This window comes from Hemibagrus wyckioides, linkage group LG19 (assembly GCF_019097595.1).
Source record: "Hemibagrus wyckioides isolate EC202008001 linkage group LG19, SWU_Hwy_1.0, whole genome shotgun sequence".
Lineage (NCBI taxonomy): Eukaryota > Metazoa > Chordata > Actinopteri > Siluriformes > Bagridae > Hemibagrus > Hemibagrus wyckioides.
Window position 1 is genome coordinate 11,644,914 of NC_080728.1, and position 26,819 is coordinate 11,671,732.

Consider the following 26,819-nt stretch of genomic DNA (forward strand, 5'->3'; position numbering starts at 1 on the left):
AGATAATATTGCACCTAACCAGGGATGAGTTGATATTTATAAATAAAGGAAATGAAATGGAGGAATGATTATGCAACATCTGAAAAAAACAGGATTATGTGATGAAATGGGTGAAATTTCATCAGAGCTTTCACCTCCTATTCATAGAACCTGGAACCGTACATGGTCCTTAAACCTCTTAATCTTTCTGCTAATCAATGTCCGAAGGGCAGCCGTGTCCTCGCCTTGCTCTCCCAATCACAATGACCACAATCAGTGAGCAGTGTGGAGGCGAGACGCTTTTCAATGCCAGCATCGCTTCCAAAAAGAGTGTGAGGAGAAAAAACAGGACCTGAAACTAAGCTGACGTATTAAATGATGTCAAGCTTCTCCGCCAACTGCTTTCCCATATACCGTCTTTTTTCCTCTATCTCCGGCCATCCGCGCACACACACACACGCACACACGCAACAGTGATTCCTCCCTCAGCGCCTAATAAAATATATGTGGGTGTACTGTGGGACCTTTTTTTAGACCTGTGCCATTTGTCACACTGTTCTGAATTTGTGTGCCACTGTTAATGAGTCAATACACACAAATATTTAAGCTTCACTTCATTGGAGAACTCAAACCCACAATACACCAACAGATGCACACACCCACACACATGCTAGCATGACACAAACCTCAATGTCGATAAATGAATGCAAACTTTGTTAGAGGAAAATAAATTTCTGAATTTGACTCGACTGAAATTTTTTTTTATCTGCTAGTAGTGAGGCTTACAGATGTAACATGCACATGTGAAAAATCATTAGTTCAGGCATTCAGGCTAAAAAGTCTAGGCTATTAGCTTTTTTTTTTTTATTCACAGCTCCCAAGTAGTCATTCAACAACCAGACAGAAAGCAAAACCCTATTCACCATTACCCTTGACAAAATTGACTTTTGCTATTCGAATGCATTTGCATGTGCAAATGACAATGTTTTCAGAATCAGGAAACACTTGCAGGTTCTGGAAAACACCGGCGAAACATATTGTTAGAGTGATAAAGAGACTAACCGTACTCAAATAATAGACACTAACCATACTCTAATAACACACACAGGAACCATACCTGAATAACGACAGGAACCATACTCAAACAATAAAGACACTAACTGTGTTCAAATAATAAAAGACACTAACCATGCCCAAAAAATAAAGACACTATCTCTGTTCACATAATAAACAGACTAACTGTACTCGTAGATACTGTAGTATCTTTCATCATTTGTCATGGTCAGTGTAATCCCCACAGCTCACAACTAAATCTCGGCCAGCAACATTTTGCTGAAATCATCTCCGTGCATTTAAATGGAAAAACTAGCTTGCATACTTTTTACACTGTTAGTCACCATTTTTAGTCAGTTGGACTGTGCAGCATGTCTGACTTTTTCTCTTGCCGGATGGTCCTACATTGTCAGTATATTTAGTGCAAAGTAGCATGAGCACGGTTCGAAAAGTGGGATTCACAGACCTTTACAAGCTCCACAAAAATACATTATAGCTGTCGTAGGCCTTATTCCAGTCAAAATAATGTGGTTCTTAACAGATACTATTGAATTTCCAACAATAATGAATAATATTAATAACTGGAAGCAATCTCTGGACAGTGCTGGAGGATTTCTCAGAGATTATGCATAATTCAAGTTACTCTTTTATTAGAGAGTTGATACAGGAATACCAAAGCGCATCCGTTCACACGAAAGCAGTAATATGAACAACGGCATTGTCTCTTTATAGACTTCAGAGTTATAGAAATAATCACACATTGTTGCTTTTCTAGAGGAAGTCTTCACTTCTTGCTCTTGCTGCAAACGTGTTTAACGTCTCGGTAGCCTGTGAAAAAGGAGCAGATGGGAAGAGTTGGAGGAGTACTAGAAGTAGGAATGATGGTCTGTTTGTAATGAATGGAGGGTTTTTTCGCTGACAGATTTCTGGCGTTGTCAATAACAGTGACACTAGTTAATCTGTGAGATCATGCTTCTGTGAGATCCTGTATATAGAAGAGGGTGGCTAGTGCTTTATTTGCTGTCCTTTGATACAGCACAATTAAACCTGAAGCAGTTTAGTGTCAATACAAGTTGCGATAAGAGAATATCAATGGGATTATCATCTTATCCAGTCTCTTATTCCATCCATCTTCATTAGGGAATGGCTGTATATAGACGATTATTAGAAAATGTAGTGGGGTGTCAAGCAGAGAAAGTGAAGCTCTTAAAGTGTTCAAGAGTTTATCGGAAATATGAAGAGCCTTTAACAAAAGCAGCCAAAGAATAAACAATGGTTTGGAAAAATTTCTTTTGGACTAGAACAAGCAGACAATACAATATCCAGGATTCATTCTGTGTACTTTGGGGAGAAGTCAGAAAATGACTGCAGCGAGGATTATCAGAGAGATAACCATCAGCAGCAGGCTGAACAACAGTGTCGTTTTTTGGCTGAGATTTTTAAGAGCCACATTTTCTTCCTAAAGGCATTTTATGTTGCTAATTTCTCAGTCACAGTTACTGATACAAAACAAAATCAGGTAATTGAAAATGTGCCATAGAGGGAATTAAATTGTGAAGTGTGGAGAATTCTATTAAAAAGTTTGCTGTCATTTTGAGCAGGGAATTCACTGGGGATAGCCCCTGCAGGTATACATCTAAGACCACTGGATGAGCTCACTCTGTAGCTATAGATTGCATTAGAGCAGTGATGTAGGAGACCTTAGGTCACATGTTTCATAGGAGCAATAATCATGAAGCACAGCATGCTCCATGCAATTCAAGCAAACCACACAGAAGACTCCCTACTGCCAAGCAGCATCCTATCATCTACTGGCTGCCTCCTGCTCCTGTAAATACACTAATTTGCACTGTTTTATCTTGTCACCTTGTTGAAGTACTGTAATTACCCAGTGCTATTTCTCTCCATAATAGAGAAACATTAGCCATTTTCAGCTTCTTGCGTTTAGCAGACAGGGATTAGATTACATTATTTTCAGAGAACGAATTATGAAGCCCTGAGGCAGTAAAAGATGCAGTTGCCGTGGCAATGCGGTTTTCAGAAGAAGAACATACCAGTCTGTACAGCTCAGTGACGCTGATCTCATCAGGGTCCACCATGCTGAACTCTCTCCTGGGGACCAGGTCCAAAGACAGCTGCCTATAAAAACAAACACACAAAGAGCATTCTACTTCGATCGTATCAGGATCATATATATATATATATATATATATATATATATATATATATATATATATATACATACACACACACATACACACACTGTATATACACACACACACACACACACAACACTAACACAATTTTAAAAGAACAATTTTAAAAGAATTGTTCCATTTCTTCGTCACAGGTGCATTATTTCCCGCTATGGCAATTTATGACCGCACACATTGTTTACATCTTTTTTTTGTTCACTATGTCATTGATTTTCACCGTGTATAGAGGTTTAAAGCACTCTATACGGACATGACAATACACTTGTCCATCAAAGTCCATCAAAATTAGTTCCTAAACTTTTTGGCACAATGAATTTTGTGCTTGATATAAGAAAGGGGTGAAAACAAATACACATAATTTATCATATAGATTTGACATTTTTACACACATTTTTAATAATTTAAAATAGAAATTGATAAATTTATCAAATGATGATAATCCTTCATTCGGTGTGATTTGTCCTGCTTAGGAAACATGCAACAGTTTATACTTTCCATGGTTTACAAAACACATGCAAAGGTAAGTCCACTAAACTGATTGCGTTCTGAAAGTGCTATATTTCTTGTAACCTGGGATGTTACACTGTGTGCATCACTCCACTGGTGTGTGTTCACTATATTTAATTCCACTTTCACCCAGAAAAACCATTAATGTGAATGCTGAAATCAATGTGAGCTAGCCAGCCTGACAGCCTGAACTAGCTGATACACTGTAGTGTAGTGTAGTGTGGCATCCTCGTTATCCTCTAGAGGAGAAAAATAATCAGAACATTTGTACATATGAATTGCCTTTTGCTTGATAATTTCTTGTTTATAGAACAGTTTTAAAAAAGCAGTATTACTTTCACCGTCATGCAGTTATACTGAATATCGGCTGTGATTAGCTATAGCACTTGACCTACAGCCAAATCACAAGTGTACCAATATTCAGTATAACATAATCGCGTAATACTCGCAGAATATTGCCGATTTATTATTACTCAAAAGCATACACAAATTAAATATCTTAAGCAATGTCATGTTTTAAATTAACAGCCCAAAATAAGTGAGCTGGATCAAGAGGAAAGAAGTTAAGAGAGATAGAGAATGTCTCACTCATTGCCCCAATCCAGGCGTGCAGTGATGTGCTGTTTGACATCCTTCATGCGGTCGTGAGTCAGGTGACCGACCAGAACCTGGCGCCGCAGATCCAAGATCTCATTCATCACATGCCACAGCCTGTGGAACAGATCGCCTTCATTCTTCTGTTGGGTAGAGAGAAACGCAGACTGAGTGACATGAGTGATAGATGAAGAGATCTAGTCCTGCTTTGTCTCATCCTCACTGTTATGTCCTCTTGGCATAAAATGGGTTACAAATAAAAATAAAATAAAAACTTTCGCCATGAATCTTGCTTGCACAGTTTACGGAGAGACGTTACAAAGAAAGACATTTCTTTCAGGATGTCTTAACTCAAGAGCACCAGATTTACCACATAAAGCTGCTTCCATATGGTGCCCCATTCCCGCAACGTGGAGGTCATCTCTGTAATGACCGTGTCTTCTGTGGGCACCACGGTCTCGAATTGCCTGCAGGTCAATATAGAAACAACACCCAGTCACATGGAGCACATCACAAAGCAACAGTAGTAAGGTTTAAAAAAAATGTCCAGAAAAGGAAGAGATTTTATTTTCAGCATAAGAAGAAAAGGTTTAAGTTGGACATCTTTGAGTAACACTGAGCACACTGTCGCTAGATTCCCATTTGTTAACAAGAAAACAGGAAGTGAAGTGAAACACAAACTTATAAAGTCTGGCTTATGGCACAATTTAAATGCTTTGGTTTGCGTAAATAGTGTGAGCTGTGGAAGCTTTAATAAAAACACTTCCTCCTTGAACAGGATCATTCAGTTTACTCACCCCTTGTTCTTGATTTGAGCATTTTTCAAATGAATGTAGCTGCATGGGAAAATGCCCTACAACAGACAGAGAGTAATGTGAGCAATGCTAATAATGAGGTCAGAGGACATAACACATTGCTTCCATCTTGCGTATGTAAGGAAAGGCTATAAACTCAGAGGGTTTCGACAGATACGGCTACATCTTAAAATAGAATTCAGACGAAGGCAGGTTGTATAAAAGCCAAATGTCTGTCTCTGGATTACCTTAGCATTTGGGTTCTTGAGCACGAAGCCTCTGTACCAGCCTACAGACACAAAACAGTCACATTTACATTAATGCCATTTCGCAGACGCCGTCAGCTGAGCAGAAGAGGGTTAGGAGCCTTGCTCAAGGGCCTGAGTGGCAGCTTGGCAGTGCTTGGATTTGAACTCACAACCTTCCAATGTCATCACAGTCAGTGCTTTTATAAGATCACTGGTTATAATTCACTCTAATAATAATATTCTATATAAAATCGTCTAATTTCTGAAAAATAATTGGTCAGAAGTTACTGATATTTTTAGAAGACAGTAGACAGTAACAATGTCATATGATTATAATAATGAGCTTTTTCTAATACATTATTCTTTCTATAGTAACAACTCATTCACAGAGACTTGTATGGCACATAATCTCCTATAAACAGATTACAAACAGCATGCTGATTTTACAACTAAGCATATAACAGTTAACATGGTGAAGCGTTATGTAAGGAGACGTTTATGTAACCCTTATTTTGTTCTTTAAATAAAAGACTGTGATATTTAGTAACTAAATAGTAAGTAAGTTAAATTATAAGTTTAAATTAGTAACTTTAACTTCAGTACATGTAGTCGGTGACGCTGATTATTTTGCATATAACAGCTCACACTCATATTTTACACCTTGTTTATGTGTCACAGGCCAATAGTTTTTTTATCGGAAAGCTGTATTCAAGTACCATGTGATGGGCATTTTGCCATAATCGCTCATACCACTCAGAGAAAGTGCTGTCATCTGACTGTTTAGGTATTTATGAGTATATGCTCTTCGGGGGTTCGCCCACTCTTGGTTTGACAGCGCGCGCGCGTGTGTTTGTGTGTGTGTGTGTGTGTGTGGGCTGAGCCTTGACTGACACCATCCTCTTAATCAATAGCACTACTGTTAAATGGCTGTGCTAAATACCAATTCACATGCTGAATAGAGCCTCTTCTTCATCCAGAGACAGCAGAGTGATGAACAAATTGCACAAGGTCAACACTCAGTATATTATACACACACATACACCCTCACACACCTCCCACAACTGTCACCAGCTTGCTAAAGTCGGTACCAAAAGTCAGCCTCAGTCAATACCTGAAGCCTGGATCTCATCATAACAGAGTGTAAAGGTTAGAAAATCATGTGAAATGTAAATCAGAGTGGGAAAAAAGATTTACTTGATACAAGTCAGTGCTTTCTTTTCTCTGCCAATTTGATATGATCAAAAATCAGAGGTTTAGGGGCAGTAAAAGTGTGTCTTGATTTCGAAAATCTGTTCAATTTCAGCTTAAGACTGAATTCTGAACTTCACCGGACGTTACAAATATGTACTTTTTCTAAAAAAGAAAATCCAAAAAAGTGATGTGACGACAATGTGGTGTGCCTCATTATAATCCCCTCACTGTTACTGACTGTTACCAAACACTACCTAGCGTGAGACATTTCCTTTCCCTGTAATAGTGGTTTACGTAGTCCAACCAACAACCACCTTTCAAATCACTCGAAAACAGGAAGTCAGGCGTACGCACCCTGAGCTTAGAGGAGTACATCTTCAAAGAGTGGAAACAGGAAACAAGGACGATCCGTGGAGGCAAGATCATGTCACAGAAAGTGCTGAACAGCTTGAACAGATCCAACCTGAGTTTGTGAATGTGTGTGTGTTTTACTGTCTGCATGTGTTTTCAGTAAGACTGATGAACTGACATGTGCCATCAAGACATTAAGTCATTTATTCAAAGCCTTTATATTAGCGATTAAGGCAGGAGGTGGAATGGAACAAATTGTCAAGTGTAAAAAAAATGATCAATGACTCCATTGGTGAGTTTTCTTTTTATTTAGCAAACAAAAATGTATCATAACAGGATCAGCCCAGGATCAGTTCTCCAGAAAACCTGTGAAAACAAGTGTTCCTTATCTTATAAGACTATAAAATAAAGGGAAAGTAATGTAATAAGGTAGTAAAGTACTGGTCTAATCTGAAGAAGTATCAGTATTAAAGCTGAGATTAGACTGAATCAGGTTCAAACCAAATTTGACATTTTCTGATCTGTTCTTTTGTGCCATAAACCTGTCCTGTTGACTGATAAGACAGAGGTACCTCCCTTATACATGTGTATGACTGAATGTCAGGGATTGTTCTGTATAGTTCTCCGTGAGACATGTGTGACAGTCTGGGGAAAACCTGCTTTAAAGTCACAGTGGCTGAAAACAAATGGTTTTAATTACTTTTTACTCTTACCAATGCTATCTTCTCACAAAGATTATGTTGGGTAATGAGCTTGTTTGACAATTACGGACGTAAAAATGGTCAAAATGTCTGTGATGCTCCTGCACTGAACTCAGAAATCAGTCAGTCTGGAGTTTACATTCTGTGAGTGACTTTTACTTCAGATGATGAGACACAGATGCTGATAATCAACCAGAGACCTCATTTCCTATTGTAAACTGATCATTCATCATTTACAGTGTAGCGGTGGATTAACTGTGCAGAAACTCGGGGTGTGTTTCAGTGTAGCTGGAGTGAAACTTTGGGCGTAAGACGAATTTGAAATAGTAGGTGGGAGAGATGCACGCAAATGAGGAAACGTTTTTCACATCAAGAAAGCATGTAGTTTCAGAATTATACAGTAGTTTCACAGTGTGAAGGGTTTTCCCATGCCTCCACACATTCAGAATTATGCAAGGAAACTGCATGGTAAAGCCCTGTATAGCATCAAGTCAGTTTCAGCACTGCTCCCATGACGCACCGGTGCATTTAATGGAGCTTCGAGTAGGTCTAAAGCGTTGTCATACCTTCACATTTCTCCAGGATCTGCACCGTGTCACCGATCTCCAGAGGCAGGCCGCATTTTACCGTCCCCCGAAAACTGGCCAGCACTGCAATACAAAAACAGAAACAGACAGGGAGGGTAAACAAACAGCTCATAAATCAGTCCTCTCACCTTTGTAAAAAAGTAGGTTCCTGTAAACTCAATAACCCAGCTGCAGTGATATACAGCAAGCCTCGTGTGCTATTGGGCTTGTGTGGGCAGAGTCGGTGAGTCTGCGAGTCTGCAGCGCACTCTCCCTACCATTATATAGGCCAGGCTGCCTACAGTGAAGATCTCAGCTCTGTAAGACCTGGAGAGCTCGATGCACAGGGTTATAGGGAGTTCCTTTTTCCCCAGTCTTCTACAAGCCTAGGGTTAGGGTTAGTGATCAGTGCAGTGCATTAGTCTGTAATTAGCGATTAGTCCTTAGTGCAGTGATTTTAAATGATTGCCTTTAGCTTTTCAAATAATAATAATAACCTGGGATGTTAATAACCTAAGAATAAGAACAACCTGATAAATCTGAAAAATCTGCTCAACAAAAACTCAACAAAATCATCAACAAGCTTTTGTGTTAGTGTATATACACTATATTGCCAAAAGTATTCGCTCACCCATCCAAATAATCAGAATCAGGTGTTCCAATCACTTCCATGGCCACAGGTGTATAAAATCAAGCACCTAGGCATGCAGACTGTTTTTACAAACATTTGTGAAAGAATGGGTCGCTCTCAGGAGCTCAGTGAATTCCAGCGTGGAACTGTGATAGGATGCCACCTGTGCAACAAATCCAGTCGTGAAATTTCCTCGCTCCTAAATATTCCACAGTCAACTGTCAGCTGTATTATAAGAACGTGGAAGTGTTTGGGAACGACAGCAACTCAGCCACGAAGTGGTAGGCCACGTAAACTGACGGAGCGGGGTCAGCGGATGCTGAGGCGCATAGTGCGAAGAGGTCACCAACTTTCTGCAGAGTCAATCGCTACAGACCTCCAAACTTCATGTGGCCTTCAGATTAGCTCAAGAATAGTGCGCAGAGAGCTTCATGGAATGGGTTTCCATGGCTGAGCAGCTGCATCCAAGCCATACATCACCAAGTGCAATGCAAAGCGTCGGATGCAGTGGTGTAAAGCACACCGCCACTGGACTCTAGAGCAGTGGAGACGCGTTCTCTGGAGTGACGAATCGTGCTTCTCCATCTGGCAATCTGATGGACGAGTCTGGGTTTGGCGGTTGCCAGGAGAACGGTACTTGTCTGACTGCATTGTGCCAAGTGTAAAGTTTGGTGGAGGGGGGATTATGGTGTGGGGTTGTGTTTCAGGAGCTGGGCTTGGCCCCTTAGTTCCAGTGAAAGGAACTCTGAATGCTTCAGCATACCAAGACATTTTGGACAATTCCATGCTCCCAACTTTGTGGGAACAGTTTGGAGCTGGCCCCTTCCTCTTCCAACATGACTGTGCACCAGTGCACAAAGCAAGGTCCATAAAGACATGGATGACAGAGTCTGGTGTGGATGAACTTGACTGGCCTGCACAGAGTCCTGACCTCAACCCGATAGAACACCTTTGGGATGAATTAGAGCGGAGACTGAGAGCCAGGCCTTCTCATCCAACATCAGTGTGTGACCTCACAAATGCGCTTCTGGAAGAATGGTCAAAAATTCCCATAAACACACTCCTAAACCTTGTGGACAGCCTTCCCAGAAGAGTTGAAGCTGTTATAGCTGCAAAGGGTGGACCGACGTCATATTGAACCCTATGGATTAGGAATGGGATGTCACTTAAGTTCATATGTGAGTCAAGGCAGGTGAGCGAATACTTTTGGCAATATAGTGTGTGTGTATATATATATATATATATATATATATATATATATATATATATATATATATATATATATATATATATATATATATATATTTATATTTATATTGAGACCCACTTATGTGGAGTACAGCCTAATCAGATACCATTCCCGTGCCATCATCACACTATTTTGATCATAAAATCTCTCACCTTCCATGAGAAAAAAAACAATGTGGCCAACAGTCTCTAACACAATACACATAATCGACATAAAGCACTCAATCAAACGTCCATATAAATAAACATTTATTACCCAGGCAGTGCTTCATCTCCATTACGTTTATTGGGTTTATGAAATAAAGCACACAGTAAGGTCTAGAAAGTAAAAAAAATACTTTTAAATACTCTTTAAAAAAGACTCGGATTACACTAGAATATTACTAAAAGACTACCGTAACTTAAATAAACTATTATTCATGGCTTATTTTTATCTATTATTCACAACACAATTTTTTTAAGCAGTTACTAAAGACTTTACTGACATAAAGAATCTAAATTATTCATGTGTGATGCCTTACACTTCACTAGAAGAGACTCAACTAATTAAAAAGTTATTTATGCCTTATATTTCACTAAAAAGTCACTCAAAGAACCCTAAAAAAACCCTCTACTAAGTCAAAGACTCTAAAATCTAATAATTGACTAGATTTCACTAGACAGCTGCTAAAATAACTATGCTAACTAGCAAGGCTTGAAATTCAATTGAGTCTTTCACCAGCCATTTTTAGTTTGCTTTTCCACTGAAAAACCTAGCATCTGGATCTGTATAAAAGGATAAATGTTACTATAATTATAGTTGAAACTATAATACAATACGATTTAACTGTAAATTAGGTTCTACACAGCTATTTAGAGCAGCAGCATGCTAAAATACATCAGCTGGGAGATGATATCTTGACAAGAGCTCAGTTCCTTCCTGCTATTCCACATCCCAGCTGTTGTCTGGCTGCTAAGTGGGCTGGCAAGCATCCAACCATGATGACACTTAAACAGTAGCCTCACAACAGGGATTCTATTTTATTTTCCCAAGGGAAGTTAGATACAGCCATGCCGGGGAGTACAAAGTCCTCTGTATCAGATGAATATTTAATCACAGAATCAGCACAACACAAACACACACAAACTTTAAGCTAAGCACCTTGTTGCTGTGACGGTCTCTCACACACACAAACACACACACACACACAAACTTTAAGCTAAAGAGCTTGTTGCTGTGACGGTCTCTCACACACACACACACACACAAACTTTAAGCTAAAGAGCTTGTTGCTGTCACGGTCTCTCACACACACACACACACAAACTTTATGCTAAAGAGCTTGTTGCTGTGACGGTCACACCCACACACACAATCAGAAACTATGTGTCCATGTGACTCACTGTCAACCTGCAGTGTGACACCACTGGGCCACACACACACACACAGACACACACACCGCTGATTTAATGTGACACATTAACCAGGGACACTGACCCACTACTCTTCAAAAGGGGCAGAGAGAGAGAGAGAGACAAAGAGAGAGAGGGAGAGACAAAGAGAGACAAAGAGAGAGAGGGAGAGACAAAGAGAGAGAGAGAGAGACAAAGAGAGAGAGAGAGAGAGAGAGACAGACAGACAGAAATAGAGAGAGTGGGGGAGAGAGAGAGAGAGAGAGAGAGAGAGACAGACAGACAGAAATAGAGAGAGTGGGGGAGAGAGAGAGAGAGAGAGAGAGAGACAGACAGACAAACCGAGAAACAGGGAGAGACAGACAGACAGAAATAGAGAGAGTGGGGGAGAGAGAGAGAGAGAGAGAGAGACAGACAGACAGAAATAGAGAGAGTGGGGGAGAGAGAGAGAGAGAGAGAGACAGACAGACAAACCGAGAAACAGGGAGAGACAGACAGACAGAAATGGAGAGAGTGAGTGAGCGAGAGACAGAAACAGATAGAGAGAGAGAGAGAGAGAGAGAGAGAAACAGAGAGAGGGAGAGACAGACAGAAATAGAGAGAGTGGGAGAGCGAGAGACGGGACGGGGGGACGGGGGGGGGTTTGTCATTGAACTCTAGTTATGTTACTGAAGTTCTATATATTCAGACTCATTGCAGGTGCTTTTCAATTTTCTGTTCAACCTATTTTACATTAACTGTGAGCTAATCATGCCCCAGAGGTTGCTGGTTTCATTCTTCTTCTTCTTTCGGCTTTTCCCTTCAAGGGCGGCCACAGCGAATCATCTCTCTCCACCTATCCCTATCTTCTGCATCCTCAACACTTACACCCACTAGCTTCATATCCTCATTTATTATATCCATATACCTCCTCTTTGGCCTTCCTCTTTTCCTCCTGCCTGGCAGCTCCCTGTCCAACATTCTCCCACCAATATACTCACTCTCCCTCCTCTGAACATATCCAAACCATCTTAATCTGGCCTCTCTAACTTTGTCCCCGAAACGTCCGACATGAGCTGTCCCTCTGATGTACTCGTTCCTAATCCTGTCCAACCGTGTCACATCCCAAAGAGAACCTCAACATCTTCAGCTCTGCTACCTCCAGGTCTGACTCCTGTCTCTGTCTCAGTGACATTGTCTCTAAACCATACAGCATGGCCGGTCTCACCACTGTCCTGTACACCTTCCCCTTGATTCTCGCTGAAATTTTTCTATCACACAGAACTCCCGACAGCTTTCTCCACCCATTCCAACCTGCCTTGCACTCGCTTCTTTACCTCTTTCCCACACTCTCCATTACTCTGGACTGTTGACCCCAAGTACTTAAACTCCTGTTCCTTCTTCACCTCTTCACCCTGTAATCTTACTGTTCCACTTCCCTCCCTGTCATTCACACACATGTACTCAGTCTTACTATGACTGACTTTCATTCCTCTTCTCTCCAGCGCAAACCTCCACCTCTCCAGGTTTTCCTCCACCTGCTCCCTGCTCTCACTACAGATGTCATCACTCTCACTACCCATGTCATCTGCAAACATCATTGTCCAAGGAGACTCTTGTCTGACCTCCTCTGACAACTGGTCCATCATCATAGCAAACAGGAAGGGGCTCAGAGCCGATCCCTGATGCAGTCCCACCTCCACTCTGTCTGCCCTACAGCACACCTCACCACTGTCCTGCACCTCTCATACATGTCCTGCACCACTCTGACATACTTCTCTGCTACTCCTCCTCATACAGTAGGTTGCTGGTTTCATTGTTTTTGCTTATTTCTTTCTTATTTATTCACATGGTAATAAAATGTTTCATAAAGAATGGAATAAAAATACATTTCTGGCTCAATTAACAATAGAAAATTATCAAGATTATATTTAAATAAATATTACTGAGAAAATAAGCAGAAAGCAAATAGAGGGACAGTTATAGAAAGACACACACACACACACACACACACACACACACACAGAGAGAGAGAGAGAGAGAGAGAGAGAGAGAGAGAGAGAGAGAAAGATCATACTTCTCTAACTACAATAAGAAATAAACTACAATAATAAACTACAGTAAGCCAACATGAGCTTTAAAGCACGGCAGATTTAACAGAGCAAAAGTTTTTCAGTTTCAGGTTTCGTTTTTGTCTGTGTCTTTCTCTCTATGCTGCTTTATCACTTTCACAGGCACACACACCCCAGCCTACTCTCTGGCATAAACAGGTGCTGAAGTCAAAGACGTGAAATTAATCTCAGCATGGTTAAACTATTATAGTTTCCTTCAGCTGCCCTTCCTCCCTGAAGGCCCATCGACTATGAACATTGATAAGTGCTTCAGTGCATCGCTGTACCCTCCAGCTAATGCTGCGTTCAGACAGACAGCGGCTTGCAGAGACAAAGCAATTGGAGACCATTCAACTTCAAAGAGAGCTGCTAACTTTCAGAGACATGAGTGACAGCGATTGTTGGCAACTGACTGTGGGCATGTCCAGTGATGCGACAAAGCTGAGAAAACTTTATGCAAATATGGAGGCAGTGAAGTCAGTAGAGTGTGGCAGAGCACAAGCTGCTTCTCCTTCATCTTCTATGATATGATGCATATATACTTTATTGAATTTTATATACAAATGGTTCACTTTAGTGAACAGGAAACTGATTTGTGCCAACCTATGACAAAAACATTATTACTATGGCAAACCTACTCACACTCATCAACAGTAATATTTAGCCGTTTATATGGAATTTTACAACCTTACAACCTCAACTAAGAGTCATTTTCAGCATCCGCAACTTCGATTGAGTTCAAAAGATGTATGCTGGGTAAACTTCTACATCTTCACAGCCACACACAGATGGCTGTGAGTCTCAAACTGCTTTCAGTCTATTCATGCCCAAAGATTTCTAGAGGGGTTTCTTGTTCAGCGCTGTCAAGACATATCTGGTATTTTATATCACATCCGTATTTTTTAAGCCTGAGAAGATTTACCGAATAAACAAGGAACTGTGACTCAATGAATGTGTGACAAAAAATGCATGAGGGATTGAGGTGACAAAAGCAGACCTGGGGGGGGCGGGAAAAGTGTGCTGAAAACTCTGTAAGGCATTAAGTCTTTCTTTAAATCGGAGAAAAGCAGACAGAGAGACAGAAAGAAGCATGAAACTTGTGCAGGATTAGCTGGAGAGCAGAGGCAGTGGTTGGTCGAAGCTTTGCAGAGCATGCTGCAGTGAGCAGAATGATGAGATTTAGCTGCTCAGTTCACAGGACAGTCCACATGTATAACGCTTCCAAAGCTTTTTCTTCTTCTCAGCCATTCAGCAAAAACAGTTAAATTCACAGTTGCACGTTGAACTGTTTTCATGCTAGGAGTGCATTACATTTGCATCGCCCTGTCTCTTTCTCTCACCAAAAAAAAAACAAAAAAAAAAAACAAAATCAAATGTCTGAGTTTAAAGGGGCCACAAAATGTGCTTTTAACCTCATTAAAAGAAAACACACCCCTGATTTCTGACCTAACACACACCCCACTAATCATCCGCCTTTCGTTTCATTAAATATTCATGAGCTCATTAAAATGCAGAAACATAGCAAGTGATGGGCGGATCTCTGACCCGCTTAAATATCCTTAAATTATTAACACGCTATTTGTAGGTATACGCCTCCTTTACCCCCTCTGGAATGCGCCGAGCCGGATCAATTACACAACGGTCCTGTGGTTGATTCAGAAGTTGTTAAACAATTAATCAGCAGTAAATAGTGCTTCGTAGATGTGGGATGTGATGGACTCCTCCTCATGCAAAGTAAAACCCTGGCAGTTCATGCTCCGCCAGCAGCAATCTGGGGAATTTGCATGTCAGCCCACAGCCATTTCAATCCTATAAACCTCAACCACACTGAGCAGCATTCATGTAACACAAGCTTTAAGATGTACGGCTTTGAATGAACTGCCAGGAACACAAACAAGTGATTCATGTGGGCTTTCTAACAGGAGCTTGAGGCTCTTTGGCATTTGGCTTGGCACGGCTGCGCCGATTGTGCCATCTCTGGGGACGGACTAAGTCGCACACAGACACGTGCATGCTATAAAAGCCCCTTTCACAAATGAACTTTAACGCGTTCATTTGCTGATAACTCTGTAGAAAGTCACTTAAGTGGTAATATTGCTAAGAACTAAATCCAAGCAGGAGGAAAAAAATACAGCATTCTACCAAGAAAAACCCCAGTGCATAAAGTAGGATGAGACATCTCCATGCTCACAGAATAAATGATAAAACACGTGCTGGATAAAATGTTACATAACTGCAATCTGCAGAAATTTTGCAACCAGCTGAGAGTATAAGCTTACTTCAAACAAACGAAAGAACAGAAGAAAGACGTTTTAAGCAGACTACATAATGAACAAAGTGAAACTGCACAAGAGCACTGTAATCCCTCTGCATCTACTGATGACACAAAAATGTACAATTTTTATTCATTTTTTATTTTTTTCAAGTAAAGAGATCACCGTCCCACCACTTGTTTTTCATTTGTTCAGTGAGTTTTGTGAAATAAAAACTAGAATTTCTTCCAATTAAAGGCCAATGATTATTTTATCTTATTATGGACTGGTTTTTGAAGCAAGAGACTTAAAAGCATGAACACAGTGGAGCAACATTCGGAGGAAAATTCTGAAAAGTATCAAGAGAAATATCTAAAAAATGAAGAGATGCAGACATTTGTGCCAAGGACACAATGCTTCAATAAAACAATGGCTCAAAACAGGATGCAGTCATTCATGAGCCTAGGAATACTGTGTAAAAAATATTACACAATAATACTCTCGAATGATTTAAGCGTATATTCAACCAAAAATCTATTCATTCCTTTCATACCACGTCCTTGAGGTGACCTGATGAACCTTCTAGTATCCTCACATAATACCAGTTGAAGGCTGTGGGTTTTAATATTTCAAACTAGCATTAAACAGCATTAAACCAGCAAAATATCCTAATAATAACCTGGCTTTTAAATGTGAAAGCACTAAAAGAGTGAATGACAGCCACAATTTTCAGTACTTTAGTCAAAGACAGCAGCCTGGGTTTGGCATTTGTCTGAGAATGGAATGTTCCACTTTGAGTGTTTTGCAGCCTGGTAATGTGCTAAAAGCTCAATCCTGCAGAAATAACTTGGCCAAGGAGTGGAAATTCTTTATAAAAAGAAATTTATTTTATAAAAAAAAAATCTATATAAATATACAAGGTATCCATATAACAAGAGAGGGAAGGATGACTTGTCCAGTCTGTCTAGTCCAACACTATTAGGGACCAGAGCTATGAGGAGTCATGTGACACACTGAAGGTTTTGGATTTTTACACATCTGGTTTTCAGAGATGAACTCAGAGGCACACTGTGTTTAAAATCAGCAGAGCCTGTCCACCAGCCACAAGATCTTTAAATCTTCTTGACAATCAACTGTCTATAACAAAGATGGAGGTGTGACCTCTCTGTATCCTTCTGAGGGAGGTGTGGCCTCTCTGCCTATATATCAGGGCAGGAGGTGTGGCCTCTCTTACAGGAGCTGTGGCCTATCTGCCTATATTCAGTGGAGGAGGCGTGGCCTCTCAGCCTATATACAAGTGCAGGAGGCATGGCCTCTCTGCCTATATACCAGTGCAGGAGGCGTGGCCTCTCTGCCTATATGCCAGGGCAGGAGGCGTGGCCTCTCTGCCTATATGCCAGGGCAGGAGGCGTGGCCTCTCTGCCTATATGCCAGGGCAGGAGGCATGGCCTCTCTTACAGGAGCTGTGGCCTCTCTTACAGGAGCTGCGGCCTCTCTTCCTATATACCAGTGCAGGTGGTGTGGGCTCTCTTACAGGAGCTGTGGCCTCTCTGCCTGTATACCAGTGCAGGAGGCATGGCCTCTCTGCCTATATACCAGTGCAGGAGGCGTGGCCTCTCTGCCTATATGCCAGGGCAGGAGGCGTGGCCTCTCTGCCTATATGCCAGGGCAGGAGGCATGGCCTCTCTTACAGGAGCTGTGGCCTCTCTTACAGGAGCTGCGGCCTCTCTTCCTATATACCAGTGCAGGTGGTGTGGCCTCTCTGCCTATATGCCAGGGCAGGAGGCGTGGCCTCTCTGCCTGTATACCAGTGCAGGAGCTGTGGCCTCTCTGCCTATATACCAGTGCAGGAGCTGTGGCCTCTCTTACAGGAGCTGCGGCCTCTCTTCCTATATACCAGTGCAGGTGGTGTGGGCTCTCTTACAGGAGCTGTGGCCTCTCTGCCTGTATACCAGTGCAGGAGGCATGGCCTCTCTGCCTATATACCAGTGCAGGAGGCGTGGCCTCTCTGCCTATATGCCAGGGCAGGAGGCGTGGCCTCTCTGCCTATATGCCAGGGCAGGAGGCATGGCCTCTCTTACAGGAGCTGTGGCCTCTCTTACAGGAGCTGCGGCCTCTCTTCCTATATACCAGTGCAGGTGGTGTGGCCTCTCTTACAGGAGCTGTGGCCTCTCTGCCTGTATACCAGTGCAGGAGCTGTGGCCTCTCTGCCTGTATACCAGTGCAGGAGCTGTGGCCTCTCTGCCTATATACCAGTGCAGGAGCTGTGGCCTCTCTGCCTATATACCAGTGCAGGGGCTGTGGCCTCTCTGCCTATATACCAGTGCAGGTGGTGTGGCCTCTCTTACAGGAGCTGTGGCCTCTCTTACAGGAGCTGTGGCCTCTCTGCCTATATACCAGTGCAGGAGCTGTGGCCTCTCTGCCTATATACCAGTGCAGGAGCTGTGGCCTCTCTGCCTATATACCAGTGCAGGTGGTGTGGCCTCTCTGCCTATATACCAGTGCAGGAGCTGTGGCCTCTCTTCCTATATACCAGTGCAGGAGCTGTGGCCTCTCTGCCCATATACCAGGTGCAGGAGCTGTGGCCTCTCTGCCCATATACCAGTGCAGGAGCTGTGGCCTCTCTGCCCATATACCAGTGCAGGAGCTGTGGCCTCTCTTCCTATATACCAGTGCAGGAGCTGTGGCCTCTCTGCCTATATACCAGTGCAGGAGCTGTGGCCTCTCTGCCCATATACCAGTGCAGGAGCTGTGGCCTCTCTGCCCATATACCAGTGCAGGAGCTGTGGCCTCTCTGCCCATATACCAGTGCAGGAGCTGTGGCCTCTCTGCCCATATACCAGTGCAGGAGCTGTGGCCTCTCTGCCCATATACCAGTGCAGGAGCTGTGGCCTCTCTGCCCATATACCAGTGCAGGAGCTGTGGCCTCTCTGCCTATATACCAGTGCAGGAGCTGTGGCCTCTCTGCCCATATACCAGTGCAGGAGGCAAGAAGTCAAGAAGCTTTGTCATTTCAAGCATCTATAGCTGACGCAGTACATGGTGAAACGAGACAACGTTTCTCCATGAACCTGGTGCTACATAAAACAACATAGAGCTACAAAACAACACAGAGCTAAGGGCAGGTATTAGTTGTCCTAGCTACATAAAGTGCAACATGTGCAACCTGGTGCAAACAGTGCAAGGCAAAAGACAGTGCAAACAGACAATACAATACAAAACAGTACAGGACAGATACACAAAATACACAATATGGACAGTATAAATATCCGTTATAAAAATGGGCAGATGTATCACTAACCTGGGAAGCTGAAACAAGCACATTATATGTCCAAATGTGCCCAGGGTTTGTATTTATAGCCATCTAGAAAAGTAGCTTCAGCTGACTGCTGATATGGCGGTCAGCCATTAATGCCCTTTGCATTTCAAAATGTACTTTACTTCGATATGGACATATAAATATAACACATGCTTGTTGTTTCATATTACCTGGTGAGAGATGCACTATATTGTGGAAAAGACTACATCAAAAATGTTATCAGGATAGAACAAGAGCAATGTCTCTTTCCAAAGGGTTCCCATAATGTTTTCCATTACTCTGTATTAATTCACTTAACCAGCTAATTTGTAGGTCCAACATTGGGGTTAAGTTCCATATGCTACCTTTTTAACCTAGTTAATTGGGTTTCTGGGCAACCAAACACAAGGCTGAGCATGTACATAGGGACAGAATCTCTCCATGAGGTATGAGCTAGCTACCTAATAGAGTTCAAATACATCGTCGTTTGTTTTCTATTTTATTTCTCCATTTGTTTGTGGAAAGACAGGTTCCCTTTTCACAGAACTCAAATAAGTTTCAAATCCTCAGTGAACTCAAAGAAGTTTCAAATCCTAACAACTCTACGATGCTTTTCTCCTCCAATCGAGAGCTCAGCAAACTGGTGGTCCAAACAGAGAGATGGAAGACTTTGCACCAGTGAGTCACCAGAGTGGGAGTGAGAGGTGAAAAAGGGTGGTGAGTAGAGATGTAGGCTATATAAAAAGAAAAGAGAAAAGAATGGGTGTGAAAGATAAAAAGCGCGTCAGATCATTTCATCTTCAAGCCCAGCAGACATTCCAGTTAAAAAGCACCCGGCTCATGTGGCTCGCTCACTGCTGTGTTCCAGACACAAAAGGAAAAACAGGACAGTGCGTTGCAGACAGAAAACACACACAACTCCAAAAACGGGACATCAATTGTGCTTTCCATTCGTCCTCAGAACCATTAGTCTAGTTTTATTTACAGGGATTTTAGGTAACAACCAGGATTTCAGTACTTTGTGGTGACTACATGCCCCACAGCAGCACAGATGCCCTGAGGTTCAGTTCATTAGAAATAAAACTCAATCATTATCTGACCACAAAATATCAGCATAGCTCCAAACTGCAATAAAGACCGTATAGCCCGGGGTAGCTTTTAGATAAGAAAATGCCATGAGGATCAACAAGCAATTCGAAAAGTTCGAAAAGCAAAATGTTTTGTGCACGATGAACAAGTGTCTAATCCATATTAATGATCAGGATTTAATGCACAGAATAGTAAAATCTAACCCAGTGATATGCATCACAAATTATTACCCAGTCGATCTCACTTAACTATTACACTTGCCTGCCTGCAGTTTACGAAAGAATAGAATGAACGAATATAAAAAAACACAATATAAACCACAAAATATAGTTACTGTGATTCCCCTATAAATTTGATTATTTTCCTGAGTATATACAATGACAATTTTATTTCTAACAAAGCAATTTAACAATATTATTTTTAGTTATTAAATAACATTGTACATTTTATTCATTTCTAATTACTTCTTATACTGTGGAACTATATCAACAAACAAAAACTTTTCTTTTAATAAATCTCTTTATCTAAATCTGTCCATATGTAGGCTGTTATTATAGAAACAAGAATGCATCAGAACAAATTTATTAACATAAACCTGAACTGCCTTGCAATGAGGCACTACTGTCAGAGCTGGTGCTGGTGAATATTAATCAACATCTACTAACCAGTCAGAAGTGCGACTTCAAGAGCTCTGTGGTTATAGAAGCCATGAGCTGTGTTATTATTATATCATATTTTATAAAACACAAGGACTTATGATTACCCAGAACAGTTAGTACTTACTATCAGCTGAAGTGAACGGCACATTATCGACTGTACTGGTGCATGTTTGTACATCTCCTCCTCCTCCTTATCCACACTCTCTGAATTAAAAATATAATCTAGTTTCACTGCAGTGAAGATAAATGGAGGTGAAGTGTGGAGGCAGCTGCTGCGGTGTGGAGACAGAAGGTTCAGCAACAGCAGCAGACCCAACATACAGACTCCCCGTGGGGCCACGGTCAGCACACTGCTGCCTAATCTGATTTAAGCACTGCCCCAGGCTGCAGAGCGCAAAGACAACGAGATAAAATGCCGCGGCTTTGAGCTCTTTCACGTGGCGAGCTGTCAAACTGCTGTCCGGTTACAGGTTTGACAATTGCAGCCTTCGCTTAGTGTCTGAACTGAAAGCTGTCAAAGGAAGCATTTGATCTGTGGTTGAATTTATAGACGGTGGAGCAACAGTGCAATGGACAACATGAGTCTGCACATTATTTGAGATAAGTGGGTTATAGACCATCCTGTAAAGCAGTTCTCATATTGTGGCCTGGCTATGAGACCATAACTGGTTTAAAGGGAAGAGTCACAAGAGAGAGTAGCGGTTAGATTAGATAGCTTCAATCAGTGCTTGTCATTCCTGTATGAAACCAGCCAATCACAGCAGTCTCCTCTGTCCATGCACATCCTGACACACACACACACACACATAGCCCAGAGCTACAGGCAGGCACCATCCCACAAGAGATGACAAAATATAGCTATATCACACTAATCATCATTACCATCTTCATCTACATCATCATTCATCATTACTGACATCCAGATATTCAGCCTACAGCCATAGGGCTTTAAAGTGAGCCGACGGCCAGCAAAACAAAAAAGAATAAAAGATCACATAATGGGTAATCTGCCCGTTTAAAAAGTTGAGCAGAAATCAATTCATCCGTTAAAAAAAAAAAAATAAAATCAGTAATGACACCAACAGCTATTTACATAAGAACAAACAGTTTACAAATCATGAAGCTGAACCATGATGTACAGGAATATTAGCAGAAGAGGGCAGGAAGTGCAGAACCAGCCTGAGGAGGGATTCAGTCGGATTTAGAGAGATGTTCAGCTACAAGGACAAGGACACATCACAAGTGGTTAAACAGAGGCAGAGGCCAAGAGATACACAAGAGACACACTAACACAGACAAAGACACATACGTACACACATTCTCATTCTCATTCTCTCGCTCTCTCTCTCTCTCTCTCTCTCTCATATACTGTCCCACTCCAGAAAGCCCCAGCTGGCAATCCACTGTCCTTGCTCTTTATAGCAGAAGCCTTGGGACTTGAGCATTGTGCATGATCAACCTTATTGACCTCAAGAATTGGACAATTTGCAGTTACAATTCCACATACACACCTCCCTCCTGCTGTTCTGTCAGCTAAAGAAGAGAGAGGCACCCAAGCAAATAATAGCAAAGGATATTTTGCAATAATTCATAAATTAACCCTCAGGCAGTCATGAATGCAATCTCTGCACGGCTTGCAGCACAGACGTCGGATGTGGAACATGACTGTAACAGGTGATCGGGCGAATCATGTGACCGGGTCAGCCGTCCATATGTTGGTGGACAGACAGCAGGACCAGCGGTGTTCCGGAGGCCTGCGATCAGCATGTGTTTTGGCTAAACACATGGTCAGTGAGGATGCAGTCACTTCAGCTGCTCCTGGTATGAATGGAAGAAAATTATGACGTGTCTGAAACTCGATATAAGCCGCTATTCAGATTAAAACACAGGCTGTGAGCATCTATGGGGAAAAAAGCAAAAAGCACAACCACTACCTCACTGCATTTGATTTAGAGTCAGGGGCACACAGAGACAAAGGCTATGCAGGATCCAGCTTGGCAGTGAGCCCGCTGTGAGATGCCCTGGAAGAGTAATCCCTGAGTGATAATCAGACAGTGTTGTACTGCAGCTCACACTGAGGGTGTGTGACAGTGAGAGCCTGAAACACTTCAATAATTCCTGCTATTGTAATTTGATGCTCCTTTGCTTCTGGACAAACAACTAGCATTTGTGTGTTTTGTCAGTAAGCATTCAGCCTGTCGAAGAGATGCACAGGCGCTGGAGCACAAATGGGCCAGTAATGGCTTACTGTTTTCTTGGCTCAGAGATGCTAATAACCCACAGTGAAGCCATAAACTCGTCTGCGCCATCAATAAAACCTGCTTTACACCAGAAGCAACACAGCAAGGATGACAAGCCAGAACCACTCAGCTGTGATTTTTAATTCACACTGTGAGAGACTCATAAACATCATTTCTGTGCTTTCACACTATGCAAATGTGCTAATTAACTGTCTGATTTGGAGAACTGTATTATCAATGTATATGATCAGTTAAGGTTCACTATTCTCACCACATCTTCACTTTTATATAGAAAGATAAGGAGAATTTAAAAAAACATAGAACAAATCAATCATTCTTCTATAGCTAAAACACATGCTAAAATGCTTTAATGTTACTGCTGGAGCTATCTGAACTGACAGGTAACATGATTGACAGGCGAGTAGAGTTACTGTCTTGTCCTGACAGGATGAATGTTAAAGGTTCACACAATTCTTTTCCCCGTATTTACAGAGCCTGGGACACCACAGAGAGGAGTGTTTTTTCTTTTAAGTAGCTATTTTCATAGCTGCCTGAATGTGTTTTTTCTCATTTTTAACTAAAAAAAGTCGCTGACCGCACCTTTAATTCATCACAGTTGGAAAACTGCAGAACAGAATACCGAATTAATACAAAGGGACAGTGTATTAAAAAAATTATATACTGTAGCTGCTGTATTTGGAGATGGACAACTTTTTAAGACTCCAGCTTTTCTGTTTCAAGAATCCTACTAACTGCAAAAAAGAATACCACAGTCATGCATGCAGGCTGTCCAAGATGAGTCCATGTCCAGAGTGTTTTTTTTTTTTCCCCTCCAGCCACAGAGAATGAAACCACAGAAGCATTTTGAATGTGCCTGTCATTTTTTCCTTGTGGAGAGCTTGTGCATGTTGCACTGGGCAGCAGCGAGAACGTAAGCCACTGGCATGCCAGGGTCGCCCTCAACATCTGCTTCAGCTTAAAGAGAGTCAATAAACTCCCGTTCGTCCAACTGCCACCGATCTGATTTGCCGGAGAACTTAAACACCGCCAAGGGTAACATGGAGTGTAACAGATTCAGCCAATCACAGCAAACATCTCATGATCAGGTGTACGACAGAAACACTTAGGACACATGCCAGTATAAAATGTAAAGGTGAGCATGCACATATTGTACGATGGCTTAAAAATTCCACAGAGACTATGTGCTATCACACAGCCAGTGTGTTTTCATGAAAGGCAGAATAGAGAGAGAGAGAGAGAGAGAGAGAGATTTAAGAAACAGAGGCCCTATATGAGGTTACACTATGATCTGAGGTCAACATGCCCCCCCTTATGTGAATGAGCTCTTCAAAGCATTTCATTATCTACTCCACTGTTAATGAGACATGCATGCTTATAGCCTAATCACAACAACAAGCTTATTACGCTGCTTTCACTAGAGCACTTCAGGGCTTGGTGTACTGCGTAGAGCAGGTCTTTCTAATCGGTCCATTAAAGCTTTTGATTAAATTGATATGCAGACCAGAGAAAGCCATAATTTGGCTTGCTGCCTATGACACTGTTAGGCTAAACTTGGCTGATTTGTTCACACAGAGCTCTGTATGAGCAAAATATCGACAGGGTGAACCCAGCTAATGCCCCAGTTTCCACCTTAAAGTGGGTCAACAGCAACCATTTACACCCTCTATAAATAACTAGAATAAACCAAACCAGACATAAATTGAGCTAAACCTGTTCCAAATACTGGTTAAGAATAAGGAGAGAGTGGGAAGAGGGTGAAAAAACATCCAGGGTGCATGCTGTGTATGTGAATTTCTCTTGTATCCTCTAAGTTTGGAGGTACAGCGTCAACAAAATGGTAAAATAGCCTCATTTGAGCAAATTTGTCCCATCTTTATACATCCCCAGAGGCCAGGAAAATAGGAGTTTTAATGAGGCTACAGCAAGCATTCACGAGTAAAGGAGGAAAAAAAACAAAACAGCCAGGACAGAAATATCTAGAAGAGTGTTCGTGTTAGACTGGCGCTGCATCCCTGGCAGACAGGTTTCTATGATGACCTGTAAAATTGTTCGCAATTTTACAGCAACACGGTATGGAAATTTCATGTTCTTCTCTTTTAAACTTTATATCAGTTTTTGTCTGCTTGTTTCGTCAACTTAAGTGATACTCGTGCAGGATGTCCCGGTACAGTGACAAACGGAGTTTACTCTGTCCTACTCCCAGTTCATTGATTAATTCTGAGAATACAACATGCCTTACTGCAAGTTAAACTGTGAAATGAACACAGCCCAGGAAAAGGACATGAGCAGAGCTGAGAAAAGGAGGCATACAGCAATAACCGTGCAAAAATACATAATTCATATCATATTTCTGCGTGCCAAATACATGGCAACTCTTTGAATGCTTTTTATCCAGAGATTTATTAAAACAGAGCTTCCTTTGAAATATTCATGAGGACAGGCTTTATATTGAGAGCTATGGGGTTACGTTTCTTATATTCACAATTTGACTTGGTTAATACCTTGATGGAATTTCTGCTTGCACTAGAGCTAGCACATCTCCATTTCTCCACTGTAATCAATTTGCAAGGACAACTTTACTAAGTACACTCAGACTTCTTATATGGAATTTTCTTATTTAACATCTAAACTGTATGGAAAACCATATATTTGATGACTGAAGCTAGAGCTTTGTAATTTTAACACAGGAACCCACAACAACACAAATAAAAGCCCCAGCCACCATTTTGGTTGGACACAGCAATAAATATGCAACAGTATTTATACATTTAAGACGGTCTAGATTTTTCAGTATGCGGCTTTGATTTCTGAGCAACACATAACATGACATCTTGTTCATGTACATCTGAAGCTTCCACTGTGACTGCTCTGGGCTATGGTCCATCTAATAACAAACCAAAATCTTATTAAATACAAGAAAATGATAGTGGGTGAATAATTCCTTCCATGGGAACACCTTAATGACTCAGGACAGTAGTGGTAGATAAAATTAGATACTAGAGTCTAGACAGGTAACGACAGGTCTCATGGTCCGCCTTGCTCAGTATAATCCTGCTTTCTCTCAGGGGCACTGTTCGAGTTGTAATGAGAATTAAAGCTCAGACATGCCATGAAAACCTGGCGAGCCCCAAATTATTTCGGATGTTCTGAAGAATGCTACTTCTTTGACTGGTGCCACTGTGTGCTATTTGAGGGCTGCGTAGTTGTCGAGGACACATGTGTGTGATGCCGAGTGTCCCATTTGCACTTCAGTATTTTTAGCCTCGCCACTCGCTATGCTAACCAGGCTACACAGACAGGCTGATAGTACCGCCTTTTCTGTGCTGACCTCAAAAACACACAACTGCCTTTACACACAGCAATCGGTCACCCAAACGCTGGTGTCCAAGCCTTTACGCTTGTAATGAAGATGCCCTTTAACAACTCAGTAGGGCTATTATTAGAGAGGGATATTTTAGGGATGTACTGATCCTACACAAAGCATCAGTTTTGGAGCTCGTAGTATCCTGAAATGCTGGTTCAGTACTGGATTGAATTTAATGCTGCTTTTATGCTGTGAAGATGTGTGGTTTTGATTGATATGACAGATCTTGTTTTGGATACAATCTGATGCTGTCTCCATTCGCTTCCTTGATGTTTTGCAGTTTGAAGTTTGCAGCAGGAACTTTGTGTTGTCCAGGTTACTAAAGTGCTGTCACT

General features: G+C 41.7%; 1 protein-coding gene across 3 annotated transcripts in view; it reads right to left on the bottom strand.

Moving 5' to 3' along the window:
- Nucleotides 1–26,819, bottom strand: part of dock4b (dedicator of cytokinesis 4b) — a 97,278-nt gene that overhangs the window by 57,555 nt on the left and 12,904 nt on the right. For all 3 annotated transcript variants that reach the window (XM_058416954.1, XM_058416955.1, XM_058416953.1), the window contains exons 2-7: nucleotides 8,201–8,284; nucleotides 5,392–5,432; nucleotides 5,147–5,202; nucleotides 4,720–4,816; nucleotides 4,344–4,492; nucleotides 3,087–3,171 (exon numbers count right to left, since the gene is read on the bottom strand). In XM_058416954.1, the coding sequence (XP_058272937.1) occupies nucleotides 3,087–3,171; nucleotides 4,344–4,492; nucleotides 4,720–4,816; nucleotides 5,147–5,202; nucleotides 5,392–5,432; nucleotides 8,201–8,284 (512 nt within the window). The remainder of the gene's footprint in view (nucleotides 1–3,086; nucleotides 3,172–4,343; nucleotides 4,493–4,719; nucleotides 4,817–5,146; nucleotides 5,203–5,391; nucleotides 5,433–8,200; nucleotides 8,285–26,819) is intronic.